The sequence below is a fragment of the Ornithorhynchus anatinus genome, chromosome X3 (genome assembly GCF_004115215.2).
Source record: "Ornithorhynchus anatinus isolate Pmale09 chromosome X3, mOrnAna1.pri.v4, whole genome shotgun sequence".
Classification (NCBI taxonomy): domain Eukaryota; kingdom Metazoa; phylum Chordata; class Mammalia; order Monotremata; family Ornithorhynchidae; genus Ornithorhynchus; species Ornithorhynchus anatinus.
In genome coordinates this window covers 25,721,006-25,736,511 of record NC_041751.1, presented here as the reverse complement: position 1 = coordinate 25,736,511, position 15,506 = coordinate 25,721,006, and the positions used below count along the sequence as shown (strand labels likewise).

Below are 15,506 nucleotides of genomic sequence, written 5' to 3'. Positions count from 1 at the left end.
GAGAGTGGAGTATTTCCCGAGGAGAATCATCACTGCGACATGAGGCAGAAGAATTGCCGAATCGGGGTTAATGTTAAATACAAACTGATACGGTCCCATTCGCAATCCCATCTCATTTGCATCAGTCAAAAATACTACATTTAGTAGTAGTAGGTGGTCTTTATGAACAGAAACCTTTCTCAAATGATTCAGACTATGACAGAGGAAGGTTGAGGATCAATAAGGTCAGCGCTTAGAACAGTGCCTGGCACATAGTAAGCGCTTAACAAATACCACAACTATTTTCAGAAATTGCTGATTCACCCCCTTGCTCTCCCACTGCCCCTTTCCTAGAGAAGCAGGGAACACAGACCAGAGTCGTCGGTTCCATCGGCGAAGCGTTTCACGTCTCCCGGGTCAAAGAGAAAATTCTGAGTGGCACACAATAGCCTGGGGGACGTGGGACTTACCTGATGGCTGGGCTTGGGCTGCTCTTTTAGGGTAAGTCTTACTCCGACTCCTTTCCACGTTCTGATCCGGCCGGGGAAGCTGAATGGAAACGTCTCGGCTCATTTGCAAAGCTGTTCGGCCACTGGAAGATGCAACGTGTTGAAAAAAGGCAAAAACCACAAAAGGAAGCTTTAAAGAGATGCAGTCAAGATCTCTTTCAAGTAACCAGGGCCAAATATGCAGCCCGAAGCAGAGAAGGGTACAGAATGAATTGAGTAACTTCTGGTATAGAGAGAACTTTTTATCCAGAGGGCAGTGACTGCTTTCCCTCTCCCCTGAGGGGAAAGAGAGGGAAAATTAAGGTAAATAGGAATTTAGTGTCAATAGAACACAGAAAGGGCCGTCAAAAGAAACAAATTACCACCAGAAGATTTTAGTTTAGTTTTTCGTCCTGCCTCCCCTTCCAACCCTGTGATTCTAAAAAAAAAACTAGAGAAACAATGTTGGGCTAAAAGAGTGCCTGGCGGGGTGGGGGAAGGAGGGGTAGAAGAGAGAAGGGGGAGCGGAGAGGAAACAAGTTTATTTGACTTTTCGCCCGGGGGGCGGGGGGGGAAAGCTTAATTCCAGTTTTCATTTGCCTGTTTACACGGCAAATTGCAAAGCATTCTCCACAGTGCTATTCAGCCTTGGCACAGCTAAGTGCAATTCATGCCAACCACGTCTAGGCTTGGGATTCTGCCAGTGGAGGGGAAGGCGCAGCCCTGGAACCCACCCGGAACGCTACTTTATTAAAGATTAAAAGTAGCCAAGTGGCCTGGCCTGTGCTAACCTTCTGGTACATAATTTCCTTAAATAATTGGTTCTAATTTTATTTCCCGAAGCTCAAGGGCCATTCATCATGTTAAAATTCATATTCCACACTGCTGAGACTGAACCAATGGGAATAACAAAGGGAACCTGACTGGATACCTCAAGGGACTGGGATAAAAAAGATTCATTAATGCTCTGAAATCAAAGGCAGAACTTAGAGCTGCCCTACATTTCTGCAAAGGACCCTGGCGGTTAGCTATAGAATAGGGCATAAAATAAAATTCCCTTTACCACATCACCTAGTAAAAACTCCCTCTTCACTGCTGCCTCCCTCAAACCTCCCTTCTGGAAGTTGAGGGGTCTCCCTGGAAAGACGGAGGTGCAACTTGCATAAGAGGCATTTGGTTGACTTATAAATGTGTCTAGGGGTCCTATCGGTTCTATCAATCCCCAGGCAAAGAGGTTAAACTACAGTCCAATGTGGAGCCTCCTTCCCCATTTGACAGTCATCTGATGCAACCTGACGCATTCATCCCCTCTCCCAGCCTCACAGCACTTATCTCTAATTGATTTATTTATATCAATGTCTGTCTCCCCCTCTAGACCGTAAACTCATTGTGGGCAGGGAATATATCCTGTTTATTATTTTGTACTCCCCCAAGTGCTCAGTACAGAGTTCTGCCCTGTTCTAAGTGCTCAATAAATACGATAGACTGACTGACTGGCCTGTCTGTGGCAACGGCTGGAGGCAGCGGAGGAAAGCCAAAGCGGCTCTTCCCCAGCCCTCCCAGCCAGGAGAGCTGCCTTTGGCACCACCCTTGCAGCAACTCTCCGCACCAGATGAGCCGGTCCAAAGCCGCTTCGGTATTTCCTCTGCCTCCTCTCTGCAGAAGTCCAGATTGGGGGGGATTCTAAGTAGGGCACAAGAACTCTTGTCATTTCCCCACCCCCACAATCCACACATGTCCCCAGACATATTCTGTCCACCACCCCACCCCATCCCTGCTGCAGGGGCACCTCTGGGGAAGAGGGCTCGTAGCAGGGTGCAAACCCCTGCCCCCCGCCCCCCCCCACAATCCACCTGTGTCCCCTGACGGACTCCACCCTCCCTGCCTCTGGGGTCAGCTCCACGGGAAAGTCCCGCTTCCCTCTTTCTCGGTGCTGACCCGTCAGGCGACTTCATAATTTAAACTGCAGACGCCAGAGCAAAAGATGCTATAAACCACTCCTTTATAAGACCGTCTTGCAGGATTTCACCTGATTACGTTTCAGTAGAACAAATGCGCCTATCCATTGTGAAACTGCTCAAAGCAATTCTGGCATAATACGGGTTTTCACTGTGTGTTTTGACTAGACCATTGTCAAGAAATGAGGGGACATTTGTCTGATAATGCAAACCTGTTTGGATAGAGTGCACCACAGTGTTGGAAGAAATGTTAATAGCCATAACAATAATATTAATAGCTGTATTTGTTAAGTGCTTACTGTGTGCCAGACACTGTGCTAGATACAAGTCCCTGTCTCACATGGGGCTTTCAGTCTATCCAGGAGGGAGAACAGGTTCTCAATTCCTAATTCATAGATGAGGAAAGTGAGGCACAGAGAAGATAAGTGATTTGCCCAAGGTCTCACAGCAGGCCAGTAGCAGAAGTGAGATTCGAACCCAGGTCTCCTGACTCCCAGTCCTGCGCTCTTTCCACTAAGTCACACTGCTCCTCAGCACAAAATGTTTTGTGTATTCCCACGTGTGCATGTAAGTGGCTTCGGACACAATGAGTACTACAAGTTTTCCTTAATGCTGAGTTTTCCAAGAGCCCAACCCTCAACTTATAGGAGAACTGGGTGTACAACAAAGTGACTTTTCCTTAGCGTGGTGTTCTGCAAGATGCAACCTCTGTGTTACATGAGAACTGACTGTGTGGGATTTCTCACATTTCATGCATATTGCATTGACCCTCACCCATTCTCATTTTACAGATGGAGAAATTGTGGGCCAGAGAGACTACGTGCCTTGCCTGAGGTAAACTGAGTCGGATGTGGAGCCAATACCAATATGTAGCACATTCTTTTTTCCACTAGACTACCACGTCTCACCTGTTTTGGGTTGGGGCTTATGGTATACCAACATGAGAATGAGCAAGAGGAGAAGAGAGATTCAGAGGCGAACTCTTGCTCTTTCACTACGCACACTCCCCCTGACAGGGCCCTCCACCAAGCCCAACATCTGCCCTGCAGACGGCCCTAGTGCCAGTTTGACATTTCTCCCCTCATCCCACCGCACCCAACAAACCTTGTGCTGTTTAAAGACTCTGCAATCATCGGTACGTGCCCCATGCAAAGGCGGTGGGAGGGCTCAGGCCTTCCCTGTCCTGCTGCAGATGAAATGAAGAGCTGTAACGCTGCTCAGGCCAGCATGGTCTCAGGTGAGAAGCAGTGTGGCTAGTAGTAAACCTCGGGCCTATGAGTCAGGGGATCTAGGTTCTAATCCCGGCCCCGCCACTTACCTGTTGTGTGACCTTGGGCAAGTCACGTTATTTCTCTCTTCCTTAGTTTCCTCATTTGTACAGTGGGGATTTAATACCTGTTCTCCCTCCTATTTAGGCTGAGACCCCCAATTAGGACAGGAACTGTGTCCTACCTGATTAGCACTATATCTACCCCAGATCTTAGTACAGTGCTTGGCACATAGAAAGCACTTAACTATTATTATTATTATTTGGGGGAATCATTTAGGAAGGTACACCCAGCCCTAAAAGGGCACATACCTGGAAAGGACTACCTGGATCAGAGTGGTAAACCCACTCCTGCTCAGCTACTGCTTCCCAGTGCACTCTCAGATGCTCCAGAAGAGGAAAAAGCACACACCTTGCTAACACAGGTGTATCTTTGCCTCTCTCCATTCAGCTGCAAAGCCAGCAGAGAAAGTGGCTACAGGAAATTCTCCTCTTTAGTCAAGATAGCCATCTCTGCACATGCAAAAGGGCAAATGGGGCTCCATAAGACAGACTAAACGGATACCACCAGGAATGGAAAAGAAACCTTTAATTAAGCTTTTTGGGAAAAAAAAAAATACTACTCCAATGCAAAATTCAACATATAGCTCTCCTGATTCTCAGGAATTGCAACATCTCCACTGCCACATTTTTTTTTTCAAACTCAGATGTGCCTGAACAAGCTTAGGTCAAATACGCCATATGTTAAATGGCATAGTAACAGTTTGAGTTATGTGAATATAGTCCATAGGGACAGATTCTTTTTTTGCCAACTGTATTTATTTAATGGTGGGTAGACAGTCTTATCCCATATCTAGAATCTGCCGCAGTTTAGGAACTAAAGCTAGGAGACTGGCTTAAAGGAGCACTATTTTGCCATTCCTTCCTAGTTCAAGGTATATATCTCCACATATAATTGTCCTTCATTTTCCAAGATGACTCTACTAACCCTACCTTCAAGCGTGACTGATAAGACCAAAATGTGACCAATGCTCTTCCACACTGTTTGCTTGGCTAAACCACAGCCTGAGTTCCTTACTAGCCCAGCCAACATCCTGAAAATAAAATTCCCAGATAACCACCAACAGCTATTCAGGAATGGCTTTCTTGTCATGAAATTAGATTTTCTTGCAAGGTACCATTCAACAAATGAACGAGTTAAGGTTTAAGATTAAAGTTTGAAAGGGTCGGGTCGGGGCCATCATCAAGAGTGTTCTGGCAGGCTGGGGATCGTTAATTGATGAGCAGAAGAATGTCAGTCTTGGACAGCACAGTTTTTACAGGCCGGAGAGAAGCTTTTCCCCATGCAACTTTGACCCTGCCAGTCTTGCCTGCCACCTCGTTCAAACCCCAGATGCTTGGCGGGTTACTAGTTCCATGGCAGTGACTAGATAACCTTCTGGTTCTCCCTTGGGCTCTGTGGGAGAAGTTAGACTCGACTGCTACTCTATGCCAACAAATAGAAATAGGGGAGGGTCTAAAAATCTGGGCATTCTAAGATCCCCTGAGGAGCAGTGTGACCGACCTAGTGTATGGACCTTAGAATCAGAGGACTTGGGTATTAATCTCATATCAGCCACTCACCCGCTATGGGACCTTGGTTAGGTCACATAACTTATCTGAGCCTCAATTTCCTCATCTGTAAAATGGAGATTCAATGCCTGTTCTTCCTCCCCCTTAGTCTGTGAGCCCCACGTGGGACAGGGACAGTGTCCGACCTGATTACCTTGTATCTACCTTAACATTTAGAACAATGCTTGGAATATAGTATGTGCTTAACACACACCACTATTGTTAGTATTACTAACAGCAGTAATAAGAATTTTGACAGTAACGCTGTGTAATAAGTCATACAATAACATAATTAATGCCAATGTAGTATCATTTTTCAGTGTATGGTGTGAGAACTGAGGAAGGAGAGAGTTGATCTTGGCTATGAATAACATTAAATTTTCCTCATAAACACAGAATAATTCAAACACAGGGCAATTAGTGGGCTCTCAATCGAAAGACCCTCAGGGGATTGGAGATTGCATTTCTTAATCTGAAAACTGAACGTATATAAACACATATGCACTACACACACACACACACCTTTCTCTCCCCCCATCCCCACCACCGCCCCGCCGACACTTTCAAAATGTTCTGGGGATTGAAATGCTTCCTATAATGGCATTTATTAAAATAAGAACTGACTATATGCAGAGCAATTTCTAAAGACCATAAACCAAGAGATATAAATGCATTTTGAGAAACATAAATTTATGTATTGCTTTCCCCAACTGATCTGATTTAAGAAGAACATGACCTAAAAATTTGCAACTTAATAGAGATAAGGGGTAGAGAATTATATTAGCAAACTTAAAAAAGGAACAACCAAGCTATTGTGGGTTATAAAAATGTAGACTTATTTCCCAAATATTGTAAAAATAAGTTTACCTGTATCGGTGTTTATAACTCATGGAACCAAACTTGCTGAGTTTTCGCGACAAAGAATTTGACTCATTTTCTGGCATTCTGCGGATTTTCAAAAATAAAGTAAAACAAATGAGGCTATATAAACACAGACAATTCTGCATTATCTAATCACCAAGATATGCACAGTAAGTACCACAGCATAACAATACTCAGAAGAGATGGCCATATCCTTGTTTTTCCGATCCATAAACAATTAATTAAGAGAATAAAACCTTGTTGTTTTAAGCCAAAAAATTCCCCCCTTCTCAATGGTCAGGGTTCCTTTTAAAGAAAGTTTGTTTATACATTGGAATTACCGAATAAACAATGGTGAAAATTGGAGCCTTCAAGTACTATGATTAAGAATATAGCCTTATCCTTCTTTATCTAGTTAAAGAATCAATCGATCGATCATATGTATAGCCCTGCAAGTAGGAAATAGGAAATAGGAAACACTCCTAAAAAGCTCTCTCGGCGATTAGATATTACACATTCCTGTTCAGGCTTAGAACAGAATCTCAATCATCGACAGGAAGAGAAGCAGCATGGCTTAGTGGCAAGAGTCCGGGCTTAGGAGTCAGAGGATGTGGGTTCTAATCCCAGCTCCGTTGCTTGTCGCTGTGTGACTGTGGGCGAGTCACTTCACTTCTCTGTGCCTCAGTTCCTTCATCTGTAAAATGGGGATTAAGACTGGGAGCCCCACGTGGGACAACCTGATTATCTTGTATCTACCCCAGTGCTTAGAACAGTGCTTGGCACATAGTAAGCACTTAACAAACACCATAATTATTGTTATTACAGGAAGAGGACAAAACCATGGATTTTCACAAGGCATGGGGTATCGGGATAAATCTGAATCCCAGGAATTTGATTACCTTGGATAGAACAGAGAAGGTCAGGGAGATCATACAGAAAGGAGACACGGAGAAAAGAAAAAGGAGGGGAGGGAGGAAAAGGGACAGAAGGCAAGGCTAAGGGGAAAACATGGGGAGAGGAGGGAGGAATCAATGGTGTTTATTGAGTGCTCACTGTGTGCAGAGCACGGCACTAAGTACTTGGGAGAGTAAAATATAACAGAATTGGCAGGCACATTCCCCTGCCCACCAGGAGTCTACCATCTAGATGGGAAGACAAACAATAAAATAAGTTACAGATGTGTACGTAAGTGCTGAGGGGGTGAGGTGAATATCAGATGCTTAAAGGGTACGGAACCGAGCGCATAGGTGATGCAGAGGGAGAGGGAGTATGGGAAATGAAGGCTTAGTCGGAGAAGGGCTCTTGGAGGAGATGTAATTTTAGTAAGGTTTTGAAGGAGGGGAGAGTGGTGGTGGTCTGATGTACATGAAAGGGGAGGGAGTTCCATGTCAGAGGGAGGACAAAGGCAAGGGATCTGGGACAAGACAGATGAGTTTGAGGTAAGAGTGAGTAGGGTGGTGTTAGAAGAGTGGAGTGTGTGGGTTGGGTTGTAGTAGGAGGGCAGCGAGTTAAGGAGAAGGGGGCGAGCTGATTGAGTGCTTTGAAGTCGAGGGTAAGGCGTTCCTGCTAGATGTGCAGGTGGATGGGCAACGACTGGAGGTTCTTGAGGAGTGGGGAGACATGGACTGAACGTTTTTTAGAAAACGGATCCAGGCAGCAGAGTGAAGTATGAACTGGAGTGGGGAAGATACAGGAGGCAGGGAGGTCGGCCAGGAAGTTGATGCAGGGAGGAGTGTGGAGAAAAGGACATAGAGGTGAGGAGGTGAGGTTTTTATCTCCATCTCTTCCCACCTCCACTCCTTGCCATTTGCTGTCCTTCACTGAGTTGTCCATTTCTACCTAGACCAGAGGGCTCTCTCACTCAGAACCCTATTGGAAATTCTTTCAAAATGTAAATCTCCTGGGAGAAAAGAAGGCAATTGTGTTAGAAGAGAGGCTAAGGAGCCATTTTTTGCTGTTGAGGAAGTAGAACATTCTAAAGAATGGCATGAAGAAACAAGAAACAATATCCTGCTTTCCTGTTGCAGTGTGAACCTGACACAGCTGCAGTGCCTGTGACTGTTAGCACTGAATCAAATTCTGTCCCTTCATGTTTACATGCAGCATTCAGGGGATAAGGGATAAGGATTCTCCTCAAGGCTCAAAATCCATTTTCTATTCTGGGCCTGAAGTATGATGTGACTCAGGATAGCAAATGCATTCCTTCCTTCCTTAGGAACCGGGACTCAGCAGGTGATGCCTCTGCTGCCCGCTCGCATTTTTGCCACCCAGCCCAGCTGCAGGCAGCAGCGAGTGGCAGTAGATGATGAGAAATGGCAAAAGGCAGATGAGAACAGTGAGAGGTAACAAGCACCTCAGAGTGGCGATGTGTAGCTTCAGCCATCAAGCCTAACCCAAATCAACCCAGAGAGGCCCGCTCTGTCACGGCAATGGCTCTTTCTTTTCTTCCGCAACAGCAACAGCAGACACTGCCAACACCAGCACAAGTGAGAGGTTCTGTAGTGGAACCATTGGGTGGTGGGACAGAACCTCAAAAGTTGAGACCAACCTGTCCCAACTGGGACATCTGGTCCCCATCAAACTGAACATACCTCTTAACATGCAAACAGAACCCGAGGAAAACTGCATGGTGTCTCTTTGTCAGTGGCCCCTAACGAGCCCAACTGAGTCAAGAGTCCCACTTCAGCTCAAGAATGAACTAAAGGTTTTATTTTTCTCAGGATCTAATTTCAACCTTTCAAATGAGAAAAGTCTGCCTACTGGCTCCAAAAGTAACTCTAGGTTTGCCACATTTTAAATTGTTTTAATAATTTCTTTACATTTTCACATTTCCTTCTACTTCACCAATGGCACTGATTGAGTGCCTGTATGCAGAGAGCGCTGCACTGGCTGGTTGGGGAAGATTCAGAATACCAGAAGACATGATACCTGCCTTCAGGGAATTTCTCAATCTAATGGGGAAGACAAACAGAGGAACTAACAAAACACATAATATAGTCAAAACAACTTGGAGAGTGATATAAATAACAAATATATATGGATAAACAAATCAATAGCAAAAAAACCACCAGGTAAGAACAGGAGAAGCAGCGTGGCTCAGTGGAAAGAAACCGGGCTTGGGAGTCAGAGGTCATGGGTTCTAATCCCGGCTCCACCGCTTGTCAGTTGTGTGACCATGGGCAAGTCACAACTTCTCTGGGCCTCAGTTGCCTCATCTGTAGAATGGGGGTGAAGACTGTCGGACAACCTGATTACCTTGTATCTCCCCCAGCGCTTAGAACAGTGCTTGGCACATAGTAAGCACTTAACAAATACCAACATTATTATTATTAGGAGTGCTAAAGAGGAAAGTGCAACTGGGCAAGTGGGGAATTTGATTAAAATCTCAAGTCTGTGCTATAAAAGTCAACTGATCCTATCAGTTGCTACTAGTGCAACTAGTGCTACTAGTAGTACTACTACTACTATCCAGAAACACTGTACTCTCAGGCTGTTGGCCAATGTTCAATTTTTTCCATCTGATATTTCAGGAGAATCTTTTGCCTCTCACGTTATTAAAAAAAGGGAACAGGGCCAGCCTTGAAAGAATAATTCAGTATGCACTCAGTGTGTTCTCAAAAATACTTGTTGTCCAGTTGATTGCTGGATTGACGAAAACAAAGTCTTGCAGAACACTGTCAGGCACGTTTTGCCTGTGACCTCGCTACAAGAGCAACCAAGTAAATACCTTTGGCTGACCCTCTGGGAGCCAAAAGAATCTGGGTTTCAGTGAAGCTCCAGGCTACTCTTTAAATCAGATCCCAGCCAGAGCCTAAATTTTCCACCAGTTTGGGGTTTTCCCTTATACTGAGGTTCCACAGTGGTTACACACATTCTTCCGGTCACTTACAATGGCTTTCAAACAGGCGTTATTAGATCTACATAATGCTCGAATGGCAACTCCCCTCCTGGGCTGCCGAGCCCCGGTTCCCAAGGAAGGAAGGAGTGCATCTGCTATCCTGAGTCACATCATACTTCAGGCCCAGAATATGAAATGGATTTTGAGCCTTGAGGAGAATCCTTATCCCTTATTCCTTGAATGCTTCATGTAAACATGAGGGACAGAATTTGGTTCAGTGCTAACAGTCACAGGCACTGCAGCTGTATCAGGTTCACACTGGAGCAGGAAAGCAGGATATTGTTTCTTGTTTCTTTATGCCATTCTTTAGAATGTTCTACTTCCTCAACAGCAAAAAATGGCTCCTTAGCCTCTCTTCTAACACAATTGCCTTTTTTTCTCCCAGAAGATTTACATTTTGAAAGAATTTCCCGATTGGGTGCCGAGTGAGAGAGCATTTAAGGGACTCAAATTCAAAAAGGAAATTTCCAAAGAAATCAGAAGGACTTGAAGCTGTATGTCTTCTAACCACCAATGAGACAGGGTCCTGGTCAAAAAGAAATATGAATATTTTATCATCTCTATTAATAAAATCTTCAAACTTTTAGCAATAATCACCTAAAAAACGTATGATGTTCAACACAGCATTTCCAGAGATGCTTGCAGGTGATTTTGCTTCGTGCTTCAAAGAAGAATGAGGTTTCATTGCACTGGGGGAAAAAAAAGACAACATAAATTATTCAACATTAAAGCTCAACCTCCCATTATTATCAATGCTTACTGTTCTAAATTCTGAGCAGAGGCTTGGGAGTCAGAGGTCCTGGGTTCTTATCCCAGCTCTGCCATTTGTCTGCTGTGAGACCTTGGACAAATCTCTTAACTTCTCTGTGCCTCATTTATCTCATCTGTCCAACGGGGATTAAATCCTCCTCCCTCCAGTTTAGACTGTGAGCCCCATGCCCAAATGCCCACTGCGTCCAACCTATCTTGTATCTTTCCCAGCACTTAGTACAGTACCTGACACATACTAAGCACTTAACAAGTACCATAAGAAATAGATTTTTCCCTTACTTTCCCCTTATAAATGCTCCAATAATTAGTAATGGCAAAACCAGTAAAAAGTGTGAGGAAAAAATTTGAATGAGATGTTTTCTGCTTTTGTGTGTTTTTACCAATTAAGGTAATGTACGGAAGATTTTTAAAAATTAGCAAAATAAAAACAACATGGTTTTCTTGGAGTATGTTGGTTTCACGTTCTCATAGTAGCCTTCTGAAAAAAGAAATGAGTTTTGAAGGTACGTTTCCATTGGGGAATGCACACAAGTATTCCTCATATTTTCGTAAAAATGGGATTCAGAAATACTTTAAAACAGTGTGCATACGAGAGAAAAAGCGTAAATTTAGGAATTCGGTCATGCTCTACAGTGAAGCAAACATTAAAACTATTTGTTTCTATTTCATTTCTGAGGCAACCTACAAACTCCTGCTCAAATATAACAGGATTACAGGTTAATTAATAATGAAATGGTTCATTGGACAATAGGCTGAACATGCCAGATTATACTTCCAAACTCTCTACATTGTCCAGCACTTAAGGGGAAAAAAAAAAAGTCACCACCTTCCCCTGGCTTCATTTGTAAATAATTGCTGTTCCCCATTAAAATGCATGTCCACATCTCATTGCACAGAGCAACGTGTTCCCACATCATCTTCTCTATCCAACAAACTAAAAAAAGCTTTCTGCTCTTGGAATTTTTTTAAGCAAATTTAGCTCATTAAAAGGCCTCACTTGACAGCTCTAAGGAATTATTGATCCAAACATACAACATAGGTAAAGCTATAAAACAGGCTTCTCCCTCTGATTACAATAATTAACTGATATTAAATTCTTTGTAGGAGACAAGAATTTGAAGCAAAGCAGCATCTGCACACTTATCACCTGCTTAGGCACAAAAAACCTCACAGCACATAGAGAAGTGCCAGTAATTTCAGATCTTAACAGCATTACTTCTCTGCGGCTGAAAGCACTCCTGAACTGACATCTAAAGAGCTTCCCTAATGATTGGAGGCTGTGTGGATTAAAAACAGTGTACAGCTAACAAAGGCAGTGCCGAAAATCTTCCTTCTTTCCCAGCAGATCTTATCTAGCAAATGGTCAGAAAGCTCGGCTCACCAAAAAAAAAACCAAACCACAATACGTGTGCTAAAACAATAAACCAGAAGCCTTCAGATGACGTTACCACTATTGTAGCTAGACTGAAAAAAAAACAGGAAAGAGTACAAGTCTGAATCACAGAAACAAGCACTAGGGCGGGGAATCTATCAAACCCTTCTAAAATTGCCAATTGAGAAGGTTTGAAGGCAAAGAGAACCCCCCTCGTGGATTTCAGACCTTCGTTTCCTTTAGACATCAATAAGAGTTGTTGGACACATTAAATGCACAGCTGAATAATGGAGCATAAATTAGGGACTACAATTCTGCACACAAAGGAAAATGCTTGTTTCCCCCCTCCCTGTTCATCTTCTGCCTATAGCTCTTCTTACAGTCCACCTCCAAGGCTGAACTGCTCAAGGCTGCTCCCATCCCCACGCCAACAGGATTCCCAGATACCTCCTCTCCAGCGCTAGGAGGACTCAAATACCAGCAGCAGTTTGATCTGTCCACCATTTTCTCTAGAGCCAACCACTGGGGCCCAATCATGTGGTTGAGAGGCCACCCCACTTCTATCAGCCCCTGCCCTCGCCTGGGAAGAATACTGACAGTTCGAGGCATTTCAACTTTTAGGCCACTGAGAAGGTCACTGCCATAACCGCAGCTGTGACTTCTGTGACTAATTCTGTAACGGTAATTCTCTAGCCCCTCTGTGAAGTTTCCAAGTTAGAAGAATTTCTAATTTAATTAACAATTGAAGAATCTACAGAAGCTTTTGGGCAGAGAGGTGAGCACACAAACGTCTGGGTACATATGGTACTTTCTTCTTCTCAAATAAATACACCACTGAAGGGGGTTGTTAGTGAGATAACTTGAAAGAGTAAATCAGTAGTGTTTATTGAATGCCTGGGTACTGAGCACTGAACTAAGCATTGAGAATTTGATAAAATTGGCAGACATGATGCTTGCCTTAGAGGAGTTTACACCCTAACAGGGGAGGCAGATGCAGGGGAGACAAAGATTAATACATAAATTCTACAAAGAGTTTGGGAATAGTTTAATGCTTAGGTGGCACCAAAGTATCAAAAATGGCAGTTGGGGGATATCAGGTGGAGAGATTATATATCAATCAGAGAAGGCCTCCTAGAGGAGATGTGATTTCAGAAGGATTTTGAGGTTGGGGAGTGCTGCATCTTGTCTATCTTGAAGTGAGAAGGAATTTCAGGCAGGAGGGAAGGTATGAGGAAGAGGCTGACAGAGGGAGAGTCGAGGAAGAGGCCCACTGAGTAGGTTAGCTTAAGAAGAACCAAGAGTGCAAGCTGGTGTATAATAGAAGAGAGTGGATCAGTAGGAAAGGGAGTGCTATTTGAGTGCCTTAAAGTCAGTCAATTGCATTTATTGAGCACTTACTGTGTGCAGATCACTGAACTAAGTGGCTGGGAGAGAGTACAATACAACAATAAACAGACACATTCCATATTGACAGGCTTCAAGTCAATGATCAGGAGTTTCTGCTTGATGTGGAAAGGCCTGGACAACCATTAGAGGTTGGAGGAGTGAGGAGACATGTGCAAAATTAGGTTTTAGAGTCCCTTGACTCCCAGGCCTAAGTTCTATCCACTAGACCATGCTGCTTCTCTATCTGAGAAGTGCTAAATACCATTACCAGAAGGGAGTGATCCACAGTGTTGGAAACAACCAAGAGGTCGTCAAGAATTAGGATGGTGTAGAGAACATTACATTTGACACAGTTATCATTGGTGACTTTGGAGAGAGCAGTCTCAGGGGAGTGAAGATGGACGAAATCAGATTGTAAAGGATCAAAAAGAAAGTTGGCCAGGAATTGGAGCCAGTCTGTATGTACAATCCATTAGGGGAGCAGGAAGATGGGGTGATGGCACAGTGAAGCCTAGAGAAGGATTTTTTTTTTAAGATAGGGGACACGTGATCGTTTTTGGAGGATAAGGGGAAGGAGCCGTCAGAGACTGACTAGTTTAAGACAGGGTTCTGGTGGGGGGGGGAGGGGTTGTGTATGTGTGCGTGTGTGTGTATGTTCATGTTCAGAAGGCACGAAAGGATGGGCTCAGAGGCACCAGTGAGAGGGGTATGTTCCTGAAAGTAAGCGGTCAATCTCCTCTTGAGACATGACTGAGAAGATGACAGCAGACGCAGAGAAGGAGCCTGCAAAAGAGACTGAGAAGGAGCATCCAGAGAGTTAGGAGGAGAAATAGGAGAGGACAATGTCAGTGAAGCCACGGTTTCACTGATAAATGCTGGTCTTACCACAGCTCTCTACAACCCAGCCCAGTCAAGCCATCAATCCTATTTCCTGAGTGCTTACTGTGTGCAGTGCACTATAGCGAGTGCTCGTACTAAGTATAACATAGCAGAGTTGGTAGACGGGTTCCCTGCCCACGATGAGCAGGAACATGTCCACCAACTCTGTTATATTGTACTCTCCCAAGAACTTAGTGCAGTGCTCTGTACACAGTAAGTATTCAATAAATACGATTGATTGAAATGACCTTACAGTCTATAGCTTACATACATTTTGCTTCTCTAGCACCAACCTACTCGCTCTTCCTCGATCCCATCTCTCTAGGCACTGATACCTTGCTCCCGACCTCCTTCCTACCTGATGCTCCCTTCTTCATATCAGAAAGACCACCACTCTGCCCACTTTCAAAGGCATACTAAAACCATACTTCCTCCAGAAAACCTTCCTGACTAACCTCTCATCACCCCACCCTACTGTCCCTCCCTTGGGTCTGCACCCCTTAAGGATTTTTAGACTCACCACACTCCCAGCCCCACACAGCACATAGTAAGTGCTTAACAAATAACACAATTATTATTATTATCATTGTGTAGGGAGTCTCCAGCCCTGCCTATTCCGGCTGGCCAACCTCAACGCTACTATTGCATCTAAGGTTCACTCAGGCAACATCCTCTGAGTAACGAGAGCTACCGTCTTGACTCCCCATCAACCCTTTTTCCACTCAAAGGGGTGGGGTGGCCCAGCTGCTTCCTGCCTAGATTTTGTTTTGCTGTGGAGGCTAAACTGGTGGCATCACTCTCAAGGTCCCAAGTCGGTGGGTGGGCCCCGAAATGCAAGAGTCACATTTGATTCCAAGGAGAGCCAGATGTGGCTACCGAGCCATAGGTTCCAGACCCCTGCTCTAAGACAATATGGTGAAAGCCACTTTTAGTCCCTTAATTAGTTCCATTTAGTGGCACATTGTTCAGGCCTCTAAATAGCCAGACAAAGAACTCAGGCAATTAAATGAACAAGCTAATGAAAAACACCCACTTG

At 44.3% G+C, this 15,506-nt stretch overlaps 1 protein-coding gene across 3 annotated transcripts in view; it reads right to left on the bottom strand.

The window, feature by feature from the left end:
- The window catches only part of EPB41L4A (erythrocyte membrane protein band 4.1 like 4A), a 199,015-nt gene that overhangs the window by 57,880 nt on the left and 125,629 nt on the right, over positions 1-15,506 (bottom strand). For all 3 annotated transcript variants that reach the window (XM_029053855.2, XM_029053856.2, XM_029053854.2), the window contains exons 10-12: positions 10,660-10,751; positions 6,171-6,248; positions 450-571 (exon numbers count right to left, since the gene is read on the bottom strand). In XM_029053855.2, the coding sequence (XP_028909688.1) occupies positions 450-571; positions 6,171-6,248; positions 10,660-10,751 (292 nt within the window). The remainder of the gene's footprint in view (positions 1-449; positions 572-6,170; positions 6,249-10,659; positions 10,752-15,506) is intronic.